Genomic DNA, 21,157 nt, shown 5'->3' with positions numbered 1-21,157 from the left:
AGCATAACACGTCAGAAGGGGTAGAGGAAAGAGGGTAGTGCAAGGTGAATGGTCTAGCCCTTAACGGGTGAAAGTCCGCACTTAGCACTTGGATGCTTTTTTTTTTACCCAAAATGCTGTGAAAACACGTGCACAGTTCAAAGCTGTGAGTTGAAAAGGTTCAGGGGTGGGGTTGTGGCACTCTTATCATTTATTGAAACCAGTTCTCACATTGCCATCAGCTGCCACAGCAAAAAGCACAGACACAAAGAAAGCCAACAGAGACACTACCAAAGTCAGCGCTCTCGTTGACACATCCGTACGCACAAACAAAACACACACACACTAAACACAAATGGCTGAAGTTACAAAAGATTGAAGAGCATGTGAACAATTAAGTCACATTTTCATCTATGCCTTTGTTTCAATCGCAACTTCCTTTTCTCCATCTTCAACTTCCATGTCATCATTGCCGTTGTTGGTAGTCTCAGTTTTATCCTCGTCTTGTTCTATCTGTTTGTGAAGAGAGAAAAATAAAAAGTCAGGATGGCATTTCACTTAGAGTAGGCATCTTTAACAATATTGAAGCGTGACTATCCCACCCTCTTGTGGCTGTTTTAGAGAGCACAATCCCTCACCTTTGAATCTCTCTCAGCAAATTTCTGGAACATATTGGCATAGATGCGTTTGTCCTTCTCGTGCTGGGCCTTGATACGTGTCTGACAAAGAACCACCTGGCAATATATTAAAGAAGAGGTCAGGCAACCATATTTTTACATATAGTACAGTTACAGCCGTAAGATACAATACAACACAGTTTGTGTCTTTAGATTTGAACAGTTCAACCAAATATACCATTGTTCTAAGAGCCTTTTTAAAATTAGCTAAAGGATCATTAGGAATACAATTGTGTTTTTTTCCCAACTACTTATACCTCATTCACACCAACGCAACTCCGGTTCAAGCTCCGTGCTAGAGCTTTTCAGGTTCAGAACCGGTTCTTCGGTTTAGCTTCGGCTCTTTTCACACCGCCCAGAGTCTGACTGGTGCTGCGTCATTGCGTCACCGTTTGCGTCATGACGTAACCGTTTGCGTCATGACGTAACCGTTTGCATGCCTGCTTCATAAAGCCAAACCGCGCGGAAACCCCTCACAGCTCACACCGACAACAACAACGGCCGATTGTGTTGAAGCGCTACTCGTTACCTCTTTGGAAGACCAGATTCCCAGTAGGTAGCTGGTCTCTTCAGTGGACCACTGCTGCTTGTTACGTTTCTCCATCGCTGTGTACAAACTGGATAAAACGCGGACTTTTTGTTATTGTTCAGGAGTTGATCCCGCCCCTGCCCCCGCCTCGACGTAAGCGTGACGTATGCAGTGCTTTTGCTCTAGGCCAGGGGTCGGCAACCCGCGGCCCAAGCCCGCTGCTCTGGCTCGCTTGAGCTTAGACAAAAATAAGAAGGAAATCAAATAAAAAGTATTTGTAGAACTATTTCTATTTTGTTGCATGGTTGAAAATGTTTTGTATTTTGAGGTGATACTGTGACACATAAATAAAAAAACAAAACGGTTTTAATTAGGTCAACTAAAATACGAGTCACATCCTGCTACGGTCCCGCACCTTTCCTTGGAGGCAAATAACCTGACCCCCGGCTCGATGAGCGAACTATGGATAAAACAAAGAAAAGTACCGGAGGAACACAGGATTTAATTCTGCGTGGACAGTTATATGCTTTCACAGCAAATGATGCTGGTTTACCGGTATGTTTGATATGTAGAGAGACGTTGTCAACGGTGCTGCAGCCTTTACGTATCGAGGAACAACACGGGAGAGGAAGACAGCTGACGATCTTCAGTCATAATTCAATGGGGTATGTAATTTATTTCAGAAAACACTTGTTATATTCCATGGAATGCTCTTAACGTCCCGATAGCAATGAATATATTAAATGCTTTGACAATAAATACATACAAAAAATTAATCTCTGGAAGCCGTAGCGCTGTGAATAGCACGACCAATCATTTTAGCCGGCCCGGCTAAAATAACTGGATGGCCTACCAGCCTTTCAGCCTTCCATCTGTGCACAAACTTATCTCGTTTCCTCATTGATGATGCGCGTTAGTGTATGTTGGAGGAGGGACTCTGTAAGAAAGTCTGAAGGAAGAGGCATATTTTTTCCGGTTGTGTATTTTCAAATTCTAGCGCACTCGAGCTGGTTTCTCCATTCTTACCTACACTGAACTCTTTTTAGGGTGCAGCCGTATTTTTTTTAAATGTATTTCAAAGTGGGCCCATTTTAATTATATATTTTTTCCTTTAAATGTACAAAGGACTCCCCAAGTGCTGTGTATAATTTATTTTAAAGTAGGCCTGTGTATTATTTTTAATTCTCCTTATAGGAGTTCTTTGTTTCTTATTAGAGGTTAAAAGTTTTATATAATGTAATAAATAGCCTAATAAATGCAAACAAATTGTAGTTTTTGTCTGATATAACAATAAATACAACATTATAAGCCATCAAGCTATGAAATATGTTTTGCGGCTCCAGAGAAAAAACATTTGGGGAAAAAAGAGCAAAATGGCTCTTTTGGTCAAAAAGGTTGCAGACCCCTGCTCTAGCCGGACAATTTTTGTGGTGTTTCAAACGAACCGGATTCCGGAGCTAAGAGGCTGCTCCGCTGCGGTGTGAACACGAAAACCTGGTGCTCTTCAAGCTCCAGCTCCGAACCGGCCCTGAAACACCGTTCGTGTGAATGAGGTATCGTAATTAAGACTGTTCAATTCACAGCAACAACGGCTTATATGCCAAATAATCTCTTGCCAGATATTGTAATACTCTCATAGCAAAATCTAACACATATGAGAGTAACATTCACCAGTTTCATTGTAGATGCACAATAAATAAAGACAGATCTCCAAGCAGAACTAGTATCGACAAAAAAAAAAAAAGACACATATACATTTATCCCTATGAACTAGGGATGTGCATCTCCATCACTGAGGCCGATGCGATGCGCTGCCAACGATACGATACGCTGCCAACGATACGATACGCTGCCAACGATACGATACATTAACGATACATTTGAAACACCAGGCGATGTGATGCGTTACTATACGATTCACCCCTGTTGTGATACAGTTTGATACGATTTGATTCAACATTATTCACGATGCAACACTAACTATGAGAGACAGAACGGGGGGGAAAGAATCCAGGAAATCACATTGTAGGATTTTTAATGAATTAATTGGTAAATTCCTCTGTAAAATAAGTATTTTGTCACCTACAAACAAACAAGATGTCTGGCTCTCACAGACCTGTAACTTCTTCTTAAGAGCCTCCTCTGTCCTCCACTTGTTAATTGTATTAATGGCACCTGTTTGAACTCGTTATCAATATAAAAAGACACCTGTCCACAACCTCAAACAGTCACACTCCAAACTCCACTATGGCCAAGACAAAAGAGCTGTCAAAGGACACCAGAAACAAAATTGTAGACCTGGACCAGGCTGGGAAGACTGAATCTGCAATAGGTAAGCAGCTTGGTGTGAAGAAATCAACTGTGGGAGCAATTATTAGAAAATGGAAGACATACAAGACCACTGATAATCTCCCTCGATCTGGGGCTCCACGCAAGATCTCACCCGTGGGCTCAAAATGATCACAAGAAAGGTGAGCAAAAATCCCAGAACCACACGGGGGGGACCTAGTCAATGACCTGCAGAGAGCTGGGACCAAAGTAACAAAGGCTACCATCAGTAACACACTACGCCGCCAGGGACTCAAATCCTGCAGTGCCAGACGTGTCCCCCTGCTGAAGCCAGTACATGTCCAGGCCCGTCTGAAGTTTGCTAGAGAGCATTTAGATGATCCAGAAGAGGATTGGGAGAATGTCATATGGTCAGATGAAACCAAAATAGAAATTTTTGGTAAAAATTCAACTAAACGTGTTTGGAGGAGAAAGAATGCTGAGTTGCATCCAAAGAACACCATACCTACTTTGAAACATGGGGGTGGAAACATCATGCTTTGGGGCTTTTTTTCTGCAAAGGGACCAGGACGACTGATGCGTGTAAAGGAAAGAATGAATGGGGCCATGTATCGTGAGATTTTGAGTGACAACCTCCTTCCATCAGCAAGGGCATTGAAGAAGAAACGTGGCTGGGTCTTTTAGCATGACAATGATCCCAAACACACCGCCCGGGCAACTGTAAGAAGCATTTCAAGGTCCTGGAGTGGCCTAGCCAGTCTCCAGATCTCAACCCCATAGAAAATAGAAAGTCTGTGTTGCCCAGCGACAGCCCCAAAACATCACTGCTCTAGAGGAGATCTGCATGGAGGAATGGGCCAAAATACCAGCAACAGTGTGTGAAAACCTTGTGAAGACTTACAGAAAACGTTTTACCTCTGTCATTGCCAACAAAAGGGTATATAACAAAGTATTGAGATGAACTTTTTTTATTGACCAAATACTTATTTTCCATCATAATTTGCAAATAAATTCTTTAAAAATCAGACAATGTGATTTTCTGGATTTTTTTCTTCTCATTTTTGTCTCTCATAGTTGAGGTATACCTAGGATGAAAATTACAGGCATCTCTCATCTTTTTAAGTGGGAGAACTTGCACATTTGGTGGCTGACTAAATACTTTTTTGCCGACGATTCATTCGTACATTTGAAAATACTTTCTGCTGCTGCGGTCAAGAAAGCCAAACAACTCACGTTCACCGAGGCATCAACCTCCAAAACCCTTTCGAGGGCTAAAAGAAACGAGGTGGGCAGCATACAAGATTGAAGCTGGTCAGATAACGAATGAGTAAATGAAAACAGAATGAGGCGGAGAAGTGTGTGTGTGTGTGTGTGTGTGTGTGTGTGTGTGTGTGTGTGTGTGTGTGTGAGAGAGTGAGTAAAATAGCCCAATTGCTTTTACAATAAATAAACATTGAATGTGCTTAATTGAATAGTAAAGGGGTTTAATGTTAGTGGCAGGTGGTGTGTGAGAGAGAACAATAAGACAGCCCCATATTTTAAAAAAAATCTATTCTTTGGTAGATTTGTGAGACCTGGGTCGCCAACTGCACTGCTGTCAACGTTCCACTGTCTAAGAGCGACCATCCTGCAATGAGGAAATTCCTGAATGAAAAAGTAATCAATGGTAGAGCCGTTCCAGGATTTCACGAGCTTCAAGAGAAATACGAGAGCAGTATATGAGAAGGAAAAAGAAGAGTTGAAGACTCTTCTTGCAGGAAAACCTGTTGCTGTGATATTTGATGAGACTCCAGATGTAGAGGAGAGATGCGTGCTGAACATCCTGCTTGCACCACTCAAGAAGGATCATTCTGGTTGGATCTTGGCCTACCTTGCAGACACCGTGTTCCTTGAGCAGTGCAATCATTCCACTGTATCTGTGGCTGTCGTGAAGTGCCCACAAGAATACAGCATTCAAAATGAGGATGTGATTGTGTTTGACACAGATAATGCAGCCTACATGAAGAAGGCATTCAAATCTGCTCTGCAGGCGCTGTACCCCAACTCACTGCACATCACGTGCATGGCACACATAATGAACCTCATCGGTAATGCCTTCTGCAAACCTTTTGTTCAGTTGAACAGCTTCATAATGAGTTTCTCCCAGATGTTCTTCAATGCTGGATCACGCAAGAGAAGATATCTCTGCTTCATGACAAACAAGCTGCCAAGAAAAAAAGGTGACCATGCCTCCAAACCCCTGGGCAACACGGTGGAACTCCTGGTTCTTTGCAGTACAATACCACAGAGAGTACTTTGGACTGTACAAGCAGTTCATCGAGATGGAAACACAGGTAAATAAATGTGTAACTTCACACAACAGTAATTATCCCTTTCTCCACCAATTAGGCCCCTTACAACTACACACACACACACACAAACATGAATGTGTTAATTATATCAATGTAAAATGTAGTAACATTTAAGCCTTACTGTATGTTTGACCTAATCACTTTCTTTCTCTTTGTGATTTTCATTCACAGGTGTGTGGCAGAAGTGTACCACAGTCTGTGGAGAGACTCCAGGACATGCTTCAAGACCCAAACCTGGCTCAGTCCCTGAATGTGCAGATCAATATCATGGCTGACAAGTGCAAACACATCCTCAATCTACTAGACATCTTCGAGAGCAGACGCCCAGTGACCACAAAGATCTTCAATTATCTGGAGGATCTGCAGGTGGTCATTGCTGCCAATAAAGAGATGCAGTATGAGGTATGTGACAAATACTTCAAGGAGTTTGACATGCCACGCCGCACGAAGACCGAGATCCTCCGCACAGTTGGCGAGGCATACGTCAATGCTGAAGAAAAGCTCACCAAGTACATGTCAGATGGGCAGCCAGCCATAGGCTTTCTTCAGGAGGTCAGGGTGTTTGATCCTCGTCACATCGCATTCCTAGATGACTCTGTAGAAAGCTATAAGGCCATTCCAGGTTTCACTCACGTGCCAAGACATGAATTTGATTCTATATTTCACAGCCCTGGGTCCAGCAGCACTCAGAGCTGCGCTGTCTGGCGTGGTGGATTTGGATGTGCTCTGGGATGGCGTACAGGAGAGACTTCCTGTACTGTCTTCCTTGGCCCACCGATACAAAGCTGCTGTTTCCAACTCAGCCGATGCTGAACAAAGCAACAGCATCTACAAGCTGGTGTTGTCCGGCCGAAGGAGATCAACTACCAACCCAAACCTCAAAGCCTTGGTTTTCTTATGCCATAACCAACGGATCCTCAGTGGAGCGTTTGAGAGGGAGGAGAGGGAGAAAGGAAAGGTGATAGAGGGGGAGGATATGGAGGACATGGATATTGAGGGAGAGGGGATGGAGGATGATGAATGATTGGACAGTGACACAGACTATGCACTCGTTTTCAAACACAGTGGACTCTAATTTAATGCAGGAATGAATACAACTTGTTGTAAGATTGCTCTTGAATTTTTTTTGGGTGACCTATGTGTTCATTTTTCATACACTGTGAACTCTTGTTGATGCATTCAGTAGTTAATACAACTTTAAAAGTTGTAAGATTGCACTATTTCTTGTGTATATAGCTTAACTTTACTACAACCTAACAGTTGTAAGATCATTGCACTGTTTTTGTTTTGTTATTGCATAGCAATACAGTATTGTGTTACCTAAGTTTTATAGAACCATTCAATGGTCAAGTAGGTTTGCCTCATTGAGAGATAATGTTATTTTCAAAATCCTGTGATTTTGGCGAGTTGATGTTCAACAGCTACTCAGTTTCTGTCTTTGAAAATATTATTGTAGCATAACAGATGGTCTGTTCTACCTCACTTTTATAAAGCAGGAAGAATTTATTTTATTTTTTGAAAATGTTGACTCAGGAATGTTTAAGCCATGCTTAAGTTGAGAAAATAATAAAAAAGAACAAAAACATTACCAGCACTTTCTGTGATGTAGCTTGCTTCTAGTATGCTTGTTTATCATAGGTACTCTTTAAAAAGGGCTCCCTTTCATTCAGTAGTAGCCTAGTAACAGGGTGTGGGAGAAGAATCACCTTTTTTCTGCAACTTCCCGCAATTTCACCGCATAAAATCACATAAAAACCCTGCATGTTTAATCGCATAATCAAGGATCTTTGCCCGCGTTTTTCTGGAGGGTCTATAAAGTTCCTCGTACTACTTGTGTACTTTAAAGCGGCAAGGCATCGTTTACAATTTGCGAGCGATTTTTCAAGTTGACCGTCTTTCTTGAAAAATCCGAAGTGTTTCCAAACGTTTGTTTTGTAGGTATTTTTCGGTGCGCTGTGTTTCTCTTTCTCCTCGACTTCCATGTGTGTTGATAACTGAGACTCTCGGCCTCCGTAGTGCAAAGCAATGATCAAAGATCGTCTCTGCTGAGTGCTGACAGGATATTATATGAATGAACGTTTTTTTTACCGATGCAAAGACGCTACGCAATCGATGCATCGCGAGTTTAACCCAAACTGTAGCCGATGTGCACTCTTTCAACCGGTGCACTCGCATCTTGAACGTCTATGCCAGTGCACCGATGCGAATCGGTGAATCTCAACATCCCTACTATGAACCCTTTTCCCCCCCATTTGTAACAAATGTATCATCAGGGCAAATTTGAGGTAATTACGACCCAGGTGGAAATCAATCAACACATAGCATGTACCTGGCTCTTGGCAGCTTTGTTGGCAGGGTACAGTTGAAGAACCTGCTGGAAAACATCTTTTGCCTGGTCGAACTCCTTCATACCGAAAAGTGCCTCTCCCCTTCGGAACAAAGCCTTTTCATTGGATGGATTCAATTCCAGAGCCTATGATCATTAACAGAGTACAGTGAAATGTTATTAACACCCTCACAAGTCTCCAACGTGCTACATACGGAATGAATAATGTGCTAACAGTCAATTATAAATACCTTGTCACAGTTTTCTAGGGCTTTGTTTGGCTCCTGTAGTTTAAGGAAGCACATGGCCAAATTCAGATTTGCCGCCAGTTGCAAAGCTTTTGCTTTCTTCTCGTCCTCCTCTGACAAACCAGATTCATTTTCCAGCCATGATACAATCCTTTTGTACTGCACTGACGCCTGCTTGTATTTCCCCTCCTGCAACAAAACATAGAAAACATGAGGTCTATGTCTTTAAGATATGATATATGATTATAAAATGTGTAAACATCCCAATGCTCACCTTAAAATACTGTGTTCCCTTCTCTTTGACAATGATGCTTTGTTCCAGCTTCTCTACTGTGTTCATCTCCCATGATTCTTTAGCCTGAAGAAACCATAACATATAAATCACTTCTGAAACATCAACGTGAGAACTGACATTTAATTTGTGAACATTATAAGCCAAGTTGTGTTTACTACTCAGCGGCAAGATCTGTTTACCTTCTCAAAGGCTGCCAGCTTTATTTTGTATTGCAGCGTTGCTCCACCAGGAATTTCATGCTTTGCATTTCCAGCACTCCCAAAGCCGTATCTGCAAATCAAAGACACTTATCATTAATAATCTCAGGTGTGGTGTAAAAATACTGTAGTTTCAGTTGCTGTTTGAGTTCAAACAGCTTTGCAGTCTAATATGGCGTCTTATGTTCTATCTTTGATTGGGTTGGCAAAATGTCACTCCTGTTATCCATTTGTCTTAACACTGAGATTGCTTTATCGTCGAGTTGCATTCAACTCAAACCGTTCAGCTTCAGAGATGTATATCGACACATGAATGATCAGAGAGACCTGTATACAACACTTATTACAAAACACATGTCTTAATATATATGATCATACTTAGGCTTAATATGGAAGATTGCCTCCTCTCCCTGCTCCATCGCTATGATAGCTTTCTCCACTCCAACTGGCAGGCCAAGACCTTCTCCATCTCCAATCTCAAACTTAAGTTCTCTCTCGTCAAAAACACCTCCCTCATAGGAACCCTCCACAGTCACTGAAAGGGTTGGAAAAAGCTTAGGTTAGGTTGTGCCACAAACCAGACGTGAGTTAGCCACACAATTGTTAGCATGCAGTAGATTGGCAGCTGTCAAAAAGCTGCAGCTGAGGATAATTGCTGCAACTAACAGTCGATAAATATGTTCTGCTTGGTTGAGGATGCCTGTAAATGTGCGACAGCAAAGCAAAGTTAGCATTGTGAAATAGACTAACCCTCTCGCCCTACTAAAAATAAAATATGGCTGTCAATGTTTGTAAAACAGCAGTGATAAGTAGATTTTAATTAAACAAGTTACAGTACGTGCCGGGTTTCATGGCGAGAAAAAAAATGTGTCGAGCCCTGAATTAATTGTCTTCTCTAGACTCTATGTGCTGCAATTTTTAGAAGCTAAAGTTATCTTCATGAATTCAAGCTGACTCTTAATAATAGATGAAAATTAAAATGCTTTAAAGCCACCTTAGCATTGACCTGATACATCTAAAGATAAGTAATTGATATGTATAAACATGCTTTTTAATCAATCTTTAAAAAGTATTTAAACTGTTAAGAAGTAAGTGCATGAAAAAGTCTTACATTTGCAAAAACAAAGAAATAATAATGTAAGTAGGTAGGTACTCTAATCTCTTTTCATTGTTAGCAAAGAAATAGCAGTGTCTGGATGATTTACCGTCAACAGAAGCTCCTTCATTAGGCTTGGAATATCCCTCCCCTTTCGTGATAATGCGACGGATAATTCCTCCATCCTCTCCCTCTGTAATGTCCTCGCCTCGAAATTCAAACAGCTCCACCTAAAAGTGTGCATACATGGGTAAAATCATATATTTTCACACCTAAAAAGGATAGTAGCATACTGCCTTTCAATCATAAACCAGGGGAAACGGTTTGCAATGTAACAGACAAAATAACCTGATATTACTGACACGTACCTCAAAAACCAGAGTGGCATTGGGGGGTATCTTTGGGGGACTCCCTGCAGATCCATAAGCATACTCTGGCTTACAGATGAACTGGCACAACTCCCCCACTTTCATTGTGGCCACACCAATGTCCCATGCTTTTATGACTTGACCTAAACACAAAGAAGATGGATTACCAACAGTGGCTGGGCAACAATGAAAGTTAAATGTTCACATCTAAGGTAGATATGAAACAAACCTTTTCCCAACTCAAAGGAAAACTTGTCTTCTCTGTCTCTGCTTGAGTCGAATGGGGAACCATCCAAAAGTGTGCCCACATAATGAACAAACACTTTGTCACCGGTCATAGGCAGCTCTGTGCCTGTGCCTTCTCTTTTGACCAGCTGGAAAACAGACAGCAAAAGGAGAATTTATAATATAAACAGTAGGGGATTGAAAGTTAGAAAGTCATCTCAGCTACGGACATCTAAAGCCAGGTCCAAAATTCATGAACGTGAATTGTAAATGTGTGCGTGTGAGGATATTAAATGCCCCGCATCACCACTAATAGTTTTAGCGTTTAGTATGTCTCCGTGGTTCTAGATCTTTCTAAAGATGCGGAAATGGCTAATTATCTTTACGCATGTTGTTGACATCGTGGCAATAAGTTAACTGGGAGACCAATGGTAGGACAATGGATAAACAGTGTAGCTTGCATACGGTGTTTTTATTCACGGTGCCCGAGATAAGCTAGCATTAGCTCACGTTAGCCTATCCGCATGAGTAAACAACAAGCAGCCAGGATTAATATGTAGTATCAAAACACAATCACTTAACGTTACCTTGAAAACACCCCCGTCTTTCTTTGGGGTGATGTCCTCTCCCTCCATTGGGATGGTCTGCTGTCCTTCACTTGTCTGCTCTTCTGCAGTCATTGTCATGAGGCAGATGTAACCCTCCTAGTCCTTTGACCCGCACCACAATTTCTACTAACACTAGCTAATAGTAGCAGCGGCTAAGCTAACTACTTCTCAAACCACGCTAAGTGCAGCAACAAACAACCTCACTCACTGAAACGCTAGCTAGCTAACTAACGTTGCTTAAATCTCTAGCCTTGTTTACTTGTGAGTGCTACTGTTAAGAAAATGCACGATACAGCTTCCTACTAGATGCACTGGTATTGTTTTGCATCCGTCACACATGTATCCGAGCAGAATAGAAGCTTTCGTTTACGTTACTTCAGGTCCACGTTGTCTCGCTGTATGGCATCTGACAAGCGCTTAAAAAAGGGCAGAGAATTTTCCAGACATTCTAGGAGGAACCAGGGGATGAGCCCGCTTTGGTGGCGCTCCTTTTACCCCAAAGGGATCTCCCGGTAAGGCGGTGCACTTACAAAGAGCAGGGCAAATTAATAATTTACAGATTTAAACATAGATATTTTATATAAAACTTAGATTAAACATTATGTAATAACCAAACAGGCCCACATTTAATGGATAATAGCTAATATGTCTGTATAGCCCCGTCCACTCAAGCACTTCACTATAATAAATCACGCGCTCTTTGGTGTATCTTGCACCCTATTGGTCAGATCTCCTCCCCACCGCTGCCTGTTGGCGCGGATGTTGAACAGGGGAGGTAAACATTCTAACAAAGTAAAATCTTCTTTTTCAAGGCTAACATTATCAATCTGCGGGTAAGTAGCTAATATATACCAACCATCTCTGTACAAAACACGATCAGCTGTAGACATACGACGTCAGCTAATGTGATAGGTTACAAGTTAGCTAGTTTTGAGCTATGTAATCCAGACAGCTAACATTATATCTCAACCTAAATTGGAGATAACGTTTCTGTTTCAAGGTAACTCAACAGCCAGTAGTGACAACTTTAAAAAAACAAATGTTAGCTGCGTCCCAAACCATGTTGACGAATTTAAAATATCTAAGGATAAATAATTATGAAATGCATTGTGGCACACTCATGCCATATGAGGCACATTGGATCATAAATTCGTCATGACTTTAATAGGATTGATTGATCTGCACAAAAGCAGAATCCAACCCATAGGAGGTCAGGAGACCCGTGTGTTTCTTCTGAGACACAACATCACTATCAGGAGTGGAGGACTGTAGCTAATACACACAGTCTAAACAAACTAGGTGCTGTTCAATGATTAAGAGGCTTCTTTGTTAACCTATTCATGTCATCCTCCAGGGAGGTTCACAATCATGGAAAATGGCAGGGACACATTTCCATTTCCCTATCAGCCCTACAACATCCAGGAGCAGTTTATGCAAGCCCTGTACAGTGCTCTTGACCAGGGCAAAGTTGGAATCTTTGAAAGTCCAACTGGGACGGTGTGTATGTGGGCATGTAGTGTATATAAGAGATATTTTATTTATATTTTGCCCTTTTAACATGTGTGTCCATTAACCCAGGGCAAGTCTCTGAGTCTGATATGTGGAGCGCTGAGCTGGCTCACTGACTTTGAGGAGAAGAGGAAACAGGAGTCAGCTGCTCTGTTGCATGAAGGAGAAGCAGCTCTCTCCACTGTCACTGCTCCATCCTCCACTAGCAGCTCATCTGCAGAGCCAGACTGGATCACTGATTTTGTTCAAAAAAAAGCAGATCGTGATTTGGTGTCAAAGTTGAAGGTAAGAAAGTCAATGTATTTGACCTTGGCTTTCCAGCTTATCAACCGCTCAGTTTTAACATAATTGTATGTTTTTCTGTGCCAGGACGAAGAATTGAAAAGAAAGAAGAGGGAAGAACGATTAGAAATGATCAGAAATAACGTTCAACTGAAGTATGCAATGAAAAGAAAAGTAAGTGATCTTGCACAGTGATCTTAAAGGTGCCAGGCATAGAACATTCCCCATAAATTACAATTATCATACGTTCAGTCTCTACAACTAAACATATACATTTCTGTAGAGCTGTGAAAATGAAGAGGCAATAAAATTGCTCCAGCTCAGTAAAGAGGAACAAACCGAGCCCCAAGGAGATCAAGAGGACGAGGAGCTCATCATCGCAGAATATGAGAGCGATGACGAGTCAAAGACCAAGAGCAGGTGAAAGCAGCCATTCATTGGTTACAAATCATATCAAATGTTACATCACAGTGACGGACAACAACAGCAGAGTGTGTTTGCTCTCATGCTTAGATTTTCTACTACTGAGGAAGACGACGATCTGGTTGAAGAACATGTTACAAAGGTGTGTGAAAGAGACATTTCACATTGTAACTAAGGATATGTGTAACATGTTACCTTGAAGTGAGGCTGTATACATGTGTGTGTTTTCAGATTTACTACTGCAGTCGCACTCACTCCCAGCTGGCCCAGTTTGTTCATGAGGTTCAAAAGAGTCCCTTTAGCAAGGACATCAGTCTGGTCACCCTGGGCTCACGGCAGGTAAGTGCACGACACACACACACACACACACACACACACACACACACACACACACACACACACACACACACACACACACACACACACACACACACACACACACTTGCAAACCCTACCAGTTAAAGATTCAATTTAGTATTTGTTGTCTGATAAAGGCTCCTAAAATTATCTGTAGAAGTAGGCTGTTGCAAAGATAAGTAATACCAGAATATTAGTGTTATTTATACTTTAAAAAATATTTAGTTTTCTTCCAATTTAGGAATAACAAAAAAAAATCGGGTTACATTCTACAGGTTTTTTATTGAAAAATTTAGCGTGAAACTTTATCTACATTTCTTCCCCTCCCACACTAGGCTCGGCATTCAATTGGAACTGTTACCTGTACTCATTCAGTAAAACCACAATTGTTAATTGTTAACCATTACAAAGAGTATTTGCCCAGTAAACATAAAATGGTATACTTTCCAGAATCTGTGTATCAACGACGAGGTGCGACGCCTTGGCAGCAGCCAACGCATTAATGACCGCTGCTTGGAGATGCAGAAAAACAAACATGGTGAGAGCAACTAAAAAATGTAACTCTATAACTACTGATATTACATAAACATATTTCCAGATAAGTTGAAGTTTGTATGACAACTATGTGTTATTTAATCTTCATTTGAACCAGAAAAGCTTTGTTGAGATTATTTGAAAGACACACACAAAAACAGCCACAAATCCGAGTAAATCGAAAATGAAGAAAAAACATTGAAAACTGACCAATTTTTCCAGAGCAATAAGAAAGCCCATTACCCAAGAGCTGTCTCAATAAGATATACATAAATAAAACCAGTTTTACTTACAACGCTTCCTGTTCTGCCATTTTGTAGACAAGCATCAGGAAGAGGGTGTAAAACGTAAGCGGGGCCCAGCAAAGAGTGTGTGTCCCTATAATAAAGCTACGGCTCTGCAGCAGATGAGGGACGACGTTCTGGGGAAGGTCCACGATATAGAGCAGATGCTGAAGCTGGGCAGAGAGACACACTCATGTCCGTACTACGCCACGCGCCTCTCTGTTCCCCCTGCTCAGGTAACACTGGCGTCCATTTCTCTGTCTCATTACTCGGAAGATTTCTTGCTCTCTGTGCTCGAAACATAATTTGGTTTTCACTCAATGATTTATTTGATTTATTAAGTCATTACCTTTTATTTGAAGTTTACGTGTTAACTGTTCATTGTGTCTGCATAGTTGGTGGTGCTGCCCTATCAGATTTTGCTTCATGAAGCAACAAGGAAGGCAGCAGGGATCCAGCTGAAGGGTCAGGTAGGATTATGTTTTGATTCTCTCAAGGGTTTTCTGTTCAGACATTTTCAGAATTACCAAGGAAATATAAAAAATGGCCTAGTAATGTTAAAACAATTTTTTTTTCACAATTTGTTTAACTTTTGGCCCTTAACAATAATGGTTCTGAACAAAGTAAAGGATATAGTTTGAAACTGTTTGGATAGCTGATCATTCTTTGATCAGTTTCAACTTAAACTGGATTTTCTTACAGGTGGTGATCATAGATGAAGCGCACAATCTTAGTGACACGCTCTCCTGTATACACAGTGCCGAGCTCACTGGAGCGCAGGTAAAATAATTGGTACACATCATGCACAAAATGTTGATTTTAAATTGCGCACGTTCTCTGCAAAATACATAATTATGAATCTTTGTACAGCTATGCCGTGCCCACTCGCAGCTCACCCAGTATTCTGACCGCTACAAGTGAGTATACACACACACAGAGATTAATAAATCAAATATTGTATCACCCTCCTGACTTGTTTATACTTCTACAACATCAGGAGCAGACTGAAGGCAAAGAACCTCATGTACATTAAACAGATTCTGTTTGTGGTTGAAGGGCTTGTCCGGGTGCTGGGAGGTGAGTGTGATTGGGCTAAAATAAGAATGTAATTATAGATTATGGCCAGTTAGTCAGAAGGGGATATTGCTGAACACTATGACTTACATGCTATCCTTTCAGGTAAGGTGGGGCAGAATCCACAGACCCAGACTACACAAACAGGTAAGTAAATAATACACATAAATAACATACATTAGATCACATCTATGTAGACATTTCCAACCTGTCATGTTTCTTTCTTTAGGAACAGAAGTGCTCACCATTAACAACTTCCTCTTCAAGGCTCAGATCGACAACATCAACTTGTTTAAGGTAGTTGAAAGTGTGATTTAAAAAAAATCACAATCATGGCTCCTGAACACCATACCTAATCTGCCATCTCTAATTCTCTCAATGTCACTTTAGTTGCCGAGATACTTTGAGAAAAGCCTGATCAGCAGAAAGGTGAGTGAATAAGATGAATGTATTGATTTATGCCTCGTGTGAATATCGACGTACCCACTGTTAAATCAAATAAATCCCATGTGCCTTCTCTCTGCAGCTGGGCGGCTTTGTGGAGAAGTATGCAGGATCAGGAGTGAGTCTGCACACTCAGAACTCCATCAAGGAGAACCGCCGCACCGAAGGCCTGAACCGCTACCTGCAAACGCTGCAGAGCAACCCAACGCCAGGTCAGAGGACTGATTTATGTCACTCACACATTAAAAACAAATTCAGCAGAAGAGGCAGAAAAAAATACATCAGATATTGTGTTATTAAACTAGGAAACTAGTATGTTGCTCAAATGGAGACATGTGTTTTTGGTTGAGCTGGATCTAATCTGCAGATATTATTGTTCCTTTCACACTACACTCATCCCTCACATTCAGCGATTTGTGAAATCCTGGCATTTTGTAATCAACAGACAATAAACAATGAGATATTATAGTTTTGTTAATAATTTAATTTATTTGCACATTTATACAAAAAGACAGGAAAAAGTTCAGAAAAAGTAGAACAAGGAACAGGAGATGTAAAAAGCCCCAAAAAATTCTCATGAAGAAACTTCCCTATTAGATTAATCGTCATACTTAAAAAAAAAAACACATCAAAGTATAAAAATAAAGATTACATAAATCCTCAAAGTTGAAAGACTAAGCTGTAATACATTCATAGAAATGTTTACAAGTTGAGAAATCTTCTTCTATAATCAAAGTCCTTTTCTGGTCATCTTTGAATAACTAATAATAATGTAGATTTTGTTGTAGTGGAAGAAGTAGGTTGTTTTAAGACGGTCCTCTTTATTTCAATATTTTAATAATTGTACCCACAGTGTAGCATTCATCTGGTTGTTGTTTTTGTTGATTGGTCTCTTCTCTCTGCTGCTGTGTGCAGGGTCTTCAGCTGACCAGCAGGGGTCAGAGGCAGAGAAAGTGCTCTCTGCATCTCCCATGATGCAGGTGGAGGGTTTCTTCATGGCTCTCACCAACAGCAACACAGACGGCAGAGTGGTGGTGCAGAGACAAGGTACTGCTTTGAATACACAACTCCATATAAAGGATGCCAATACAAATTCAAAGTGTTGTAAACCCCCCCTCTGTTCTATGCCCAGGTACTGTTTCAGAGAGCAGCGTGAAGTTCCTGCTTCTGAATCCAGCGGTGCACTTCGCTCAAGTGCTGGAGCAGAGCAGAGCCGTCATCATCGCCGGAGGAACCATGCAGCCTGTGAGTGATGATAAATCCACCGAAAACAAACCAAGCTGTGTAAGATTTCTCATTCTGAAAGATGTGATATGTAGGTTTCAGACTTCAAACAAGAGCTCCTATTTTCTGCCGGAGTGGGAGAGGAGCGCATCACTGAGTTTTCCTGTGGTGAGTGGCCCATTTTTAAAACCAAACTACTTTGTGGCATTTCTCTTTGAGCTTTTATAACTTACCCTCTCTTAGTGATGTGTTTATCAATATTTCTGTGTGTAGGAATTTTTGATGAATAATATGATGCTTCACAAACTCTTAAACAATTTCAGTTTGAGTGCCAACTTCGCATCGGGTTTTTCAAGCAGATTGACTAAATAGAAGAATAGTGTCATCAACTCGCACCTGGTTTGAGTCATGAAGGTGAAATATCGTATCAGAACTGACCAAAGAGAGACGAAAATGAAGCCATTTTGTGACCTAAATAATTTGTTAGTTGTTCATCCTTTTAAACTAAAACTGTTGTATTATAAGCCATCTGAACAACACAATTTAAAAATAAAAGTACTGTTACTGTGTCCTGAGACTGATAAGTTCTGCGTGAAGTAGAAGTTAAGTTACCTGATTTCACTATTTATACACACAGAAAAGGAAGTCTTATGTCTTGGATTTGTTGCATACATCCGAGCTATATTTGATGTGGAATATATTTTGTATTCAAGTGTTTAAAATGATTTCATGTTGGTGCTGTTATATCTAAATTGAACTACTTTCTTTCTGCCCTTTGTCTGTAGGTCATGTAATTCCTCCGGAGAACATTCTTCCCCTCGTCTTGTGCAGAGGTCCCTCTGGTCAGGAGCTGGATTATACTTTCCAAAGCAGAGACACTCCACGCATGGTACCAGACACACTATTGTGTTGAATCCTGCCCTAATATTGTTGAATGGAGCTGCATTGTTAACACAAGCACCATTGCAAATGTGTGCGTGTTGACAGATGGATGAGACGGGGCGAATTCTCTCCAACATCTGTAACGTGGTCCCCGGCGGCGTCGTGTGCTTCTTCCCTTCCTACGAATACTCCAGACGCATCGTTTCTCACTGGGAGGCCAGCGGGGCACTGAGTCGTCTCGCTAACAGGAAGAAGGTACACCGCCACAGAAAGCTGTCTCCATCACGACTTAACTCGAGGGTGGAATCATATTTTCGGGAAGCTGTTCTTTAAGTGAATCTTATACATTTCTAAGCTTTCACAATTACTTTCCCAGATCTTCCAGGAGCCAAAGAAAGCCAACCAGGTGGAGCAGGTGCTGAGCGAGTTCTCCCGCTGTATCCAGGTAAAACAGTCACTGCTCAAACATCAACCCTCATCATCACCGTTAACCATAAATTCATCACGATTGACACTATTTACACGTCTTTTTCTTTTGTCAGAGGTGTGCTGCAGATCCCGGCGGGCTCACGGGAGCGTTGCTATTCTCTGTGGTCGGAGGAAAGATGAGTGAGGGCATCAATTTCTCCGATGACCTGGGCAGGTGTGTGCATATGGACGACGGGAGGTTGCATACTGCCTAAAGCTTACAGTACTAAATGCTGTTTTCTGTGTGCATATGATCACAGGTGTGTGGTGATGGTGGGGATGCCATATCCCAACATCAAATCCCCAGAGCTGCAGGAAAAGATGTCCTACCTGGACAAATACCTGGTGAGACCTCACTGTCCTCACTGCGTTCACAAACCTGGCAAAACGAGCACAGGGTCACAGAAATGCTGACATGAAGCACGTCATCGATCTCATCTCAGTTGTGTTTGTTTTCTAGCCTCACAATGGAGGAAAGAGCCCCGGCCAAGCACTGATAGAGAACCAGTGCATGAAGGCTGTCAATCAATCCATAGGTAACGATGCATTACTCAGGACAACAGATCAGATACAAATCTCTGAGAATAAATTATTAAAGGTAGAACTTTATTTGGAAGGTCCACCTACAAATACTTCAAACAGTCTTTGTAACATTTCAACAGCTTAATAGTCAAACTGTTTTGATTTGTCTGTAGATGTACAGTGGGGCAAAAAAGTATTTAGTCAGCCACCAATTGTACAAGTTCTCCCACTTAAAAAGATTAGAGGCCTGTAATTTTCATCCTAGGTATACCTCAACTATGAGAGACAGAATGAGAAGAAAAAAAATCCAGAAAATCACATTGTCTGATTTTTAAAGAATTTATTTGCAAATTATGGTGGAAAATAAGTATTTGGTCACCTACAAACAAACAAGATGTCTGGCTCTCACAGACCTGTAACTTCTTCTTTAAGAGCCTCCTCTGTACTCCACTTGTTAACTGTATTAATGGCACCTGTTTGAACTCGTTATCAGTATAAAAAACACCTGTCCACAACCTCAAACAGTCACACTCCAAACTCCACTATGGCCAAGACCAAAGAGCTGTCAAAGGACACCAGAAACAAAATTGTAGACCTGCACCAGGCTGGGAAGACTGAATCTGCAATAGGTAAGCAGCTTGGTGTGAAGAAATCAACTGTGGGAGCAATTATTAGAAAATGGAAGACATACAAGACCACTGATAATCTCCCTCGATCTGGGGCTCCACGCAAGATCTCACCCCGTGGGGTCAAAATGATCACAAGAACGGTGAGCAAAAATCCCAGAACCACACGGGGAGACCTAGTCAATGACCTGCAGAGAGCTGGGACCAAAGTAACAAAGGCTACCATCAGTAACACACTACGCCGCCAGGGACTCAAATCCTGCAGTGCCAGACGTGTCCCCCTGCTTAAGCCAGTACATGTCCAGACCCGTCTGAAGTTTGCTAGAGAGCATTTAGATGATCCAGAAGAGGATTGGGAGAATGTCATATGGTCAGATGAAACCAAAATATAACTTTTTGGTAAAAACTCAACTAGACGTGTTTGGAGGAGAAAGAATGCTGAGTTGCATCTAAAGAACACCATACCTACTGTGAAACATGGGGGTGGAAACATCATGCTTTGGGGCTGTTTTTCTGCAAAGGGACCAGGACGACTGATCCGTGTAAAGGAAAGAAGGAATGGGGCCATGTATCGTGAGATTTTGAGTGACAACCTCCTTCCATCAGCAAGGGCATTGAAGATGAAACGTGGCCGGGTCTTTCAGCATGACAATGATCCCAAACACACCGCCCGGGCAACGAAGGAGTGGCTTCGTAAGAAGCATTTCAAGGTCCTGGAGTGGCCTAGCCAGTCTCCAGATCTCAACCAGATAGAAAGTCTTTGGAGGGAGTTGAAAGTCTGTGTTGTCCAGCAACAGCCCCAAAACATCACTGCTCTAGAGGAGATCTGCATGGAGGAATGGGCCAAAATACCAGCAACATTGTGTGAAAACCTTGTGAAGACTTACAGAAAACGTTTGACCTCTGTCATTGCCAACAAAGGGTATATAACAAAGTATTGAGATGAACTTTTGTTATTGACCAAATACTTATTTTCCACCATAATTTGCAAATAAATTCTTTAAAAATCTTCTTTTTTTCTTTTGTCTCTCATAGTTGAGGTATACCTAGGATGAAAATTACAGGCCTCTCTCATCTTTTTAAGTGGGAGAACTTGCACAATTGTTGGCTGACTAAATACTTTTTTGCCCCACTGTATATGACAATTTATAAACATGCCTACATACTTTAAACTTACCTGCTATAATAATCTCAGAAAATGTAGGTATGATTATAAAGTTACTGTCCAAATAAAGTGTTACCATTATTTATTCCTTAGTTGACAAGATAGTAGGATAAGTATTTATTTACATTTGACTTCATCTGCCAAAAGGAAGAGCTATCCGTCACCGTGGCGACTA

General features: G+C 41.4%; 2 protein-coding genes across 3 annotated transcripts in view; one reads left to right on the top strand and one right to left on the bottom strand.

Moving 5' to 3' along the window:
* Positions 1-60: 60 nt before the first annotated feature.
* Positions 61-11,618, bottom strand: fkbp4 (FKBP prolyl isomerase 4). Its single transcript, XM_079685524.1, has 11 exons — positions 11,168-11,618; positions 10,585-10,729; positions 10,356-10,498; positions 10,097-10,217; positions 9,270-9,426; positions 8,874-8,964; positions 8,674-8,757; positions 8,403-8,588; positions 8,155-8,298; positions 618-713; positions 61-492 (listed from the first exon to the last, which is right to left on the bottom strand). Exons 1-11 carry the CDS (start codon positions 11,264-11,266, stop codon positions 391-393), a joined length of 1,368 nt encoding a protein of 455 aa, XP_079541650.1. The 5' UTR covers positions 11,267-11,618; the 3' UTR covers positions 61-390.
* A 293-nt stretch (positions 11,619-11,911) lies between these two features.
* ddx11 (DEAD/H (Asp-Glu-Ala-Asp/His) box helicase 11) overlaps positions 11,912-21,157 on the top strand; it is a 10,110-nt gene continuing 864 nt past the window's right edge. The window contains exons 1-27 of one of the 2 annotated variants that reach the window (XM_079685519.1): positions 11,912-12,021; positions 12,543-12,685; positions 12,767-12,982; positions 13,067-13,153; positions 13,263-13,399; positions 13,493-13,544; positions 13,634-13,741; positions 14,210-14,297; positions 14,614-14,813; positions 14,973-15,047; positions 15,280-15,357; positions 15,448-15,494; positions 15,575-15,654; positions 15,757-15,798; positions 15,881-15,948; positions 16,042-16,080; positions 16,178-16,307; positions 17,011-17,142; positions 17,228-17,340; positions 17,415-17,487; positions 18,105-18,208; positions 18,307-18,456; positions 18,578-18,646; positions 18,744-18,844; positions 18,930-19,014; positions 19,130-19,205; positions 21,130-21,157. The exon at positions 21,130-21,157 is cut by the window's right edge and continues 127 nt beyond it. In XM_079685519.1, coding sequence (XP_079541645.1) covers positions 12,557-12,685; positions 12,767-12,982; positions 13,067-13,153; positions 13,263-13,399; positions 13,493-13,544; positions 13,634-13,741; positions 14,210-14,297; positions 14,614-14,813; positions 14,973-15,047; positions 15,280-15,357; positions 15,448-15,494; positions 15,575-15,654; positions 15,757-15,798; positions 15,881-15,948; positions 16,042-16,080; positions 16,178-16,307; positions 17,011-17,142; positions 17,228-17,340; positions 17,415-17,487; positions 18,105-18,208; positions 18,307-18,456; positions 18,578-18,646; positions 18,744-18,844; positions 18,930-19,014; positions 19,130-19,205; positions 21,130-21,157 — 2,507 coding nt within the window. In that variant the 5' untranslated portion in view covers positions 11,912-12,021; positions 12,543-12,556. Of the gene's footprint in view, positions 12,022-12,055; positions 12,189-12,542; positions 12,686-12,766; positions 12,983-13,066; positions 13,154-13,262; positions 13,400-13,492; positions 13,545-13,633; positions 13,742-14,209; positions 14,298-14,613; positions 14,814-14,972; positions 15,048-15,279; positions 15,358-15,447; positions 15,495-15,574; positions 15,655-15,756; positions 15,799-15,880; positions 15,949-16,041; positions 16,081-16,177; positions 16,308-17,010; positions 17,143-17,227; positions 17,341-17,414; positions 17,488-18,104; positions 18,209-18,306; positions 18,457-18,577; positions 18,647-18,743; positions 18,845-18,929; positions 19,015-19,129; positions 19,206-21,129 lie in introns of those variants that run through there. The other variant, XM_079685520.1, reaches the window with a different exon arrangement.

This window comes from Notothenia rossii (assembly GCF_949606895.1).
Source record: "Notothenia rossii genome assembly, chromosome: 5".
Taxonomy (NCBI): Eukaryota; Metazoa; Chordata; class Actinopteri; order Perciformes; family Nototheniidae; genus Notothenia; species Notothenia rossii.
Note: the sequence above shows the minus strand (reverse complement) of the source record. Positions and strands in the feature narration are given on the sequence as shown.

Coding starts and splice junctions, on each gene's coding strand:
- fkbp4 (XM_079685524.1), bottom strand. CDS start 11,266: ATGACAATGACTGCAGAAGAGCAGACAAGTGAAGGACAGCAGACCATC. Junction 8,589..8,673: donor AGGGAACACAGTATTTTAAG/GTGAGCATTGGG, acceptor GTTTTGTTGCAG/GAGGGGAAATACAAGCAGGC. Junction 8,299..8,402: donor CCCTAGAAAACTGTGACAAG/GTATTTATAATT, acceptor TAATGATCATAG/GCTCTGGAATTGAATCCATC.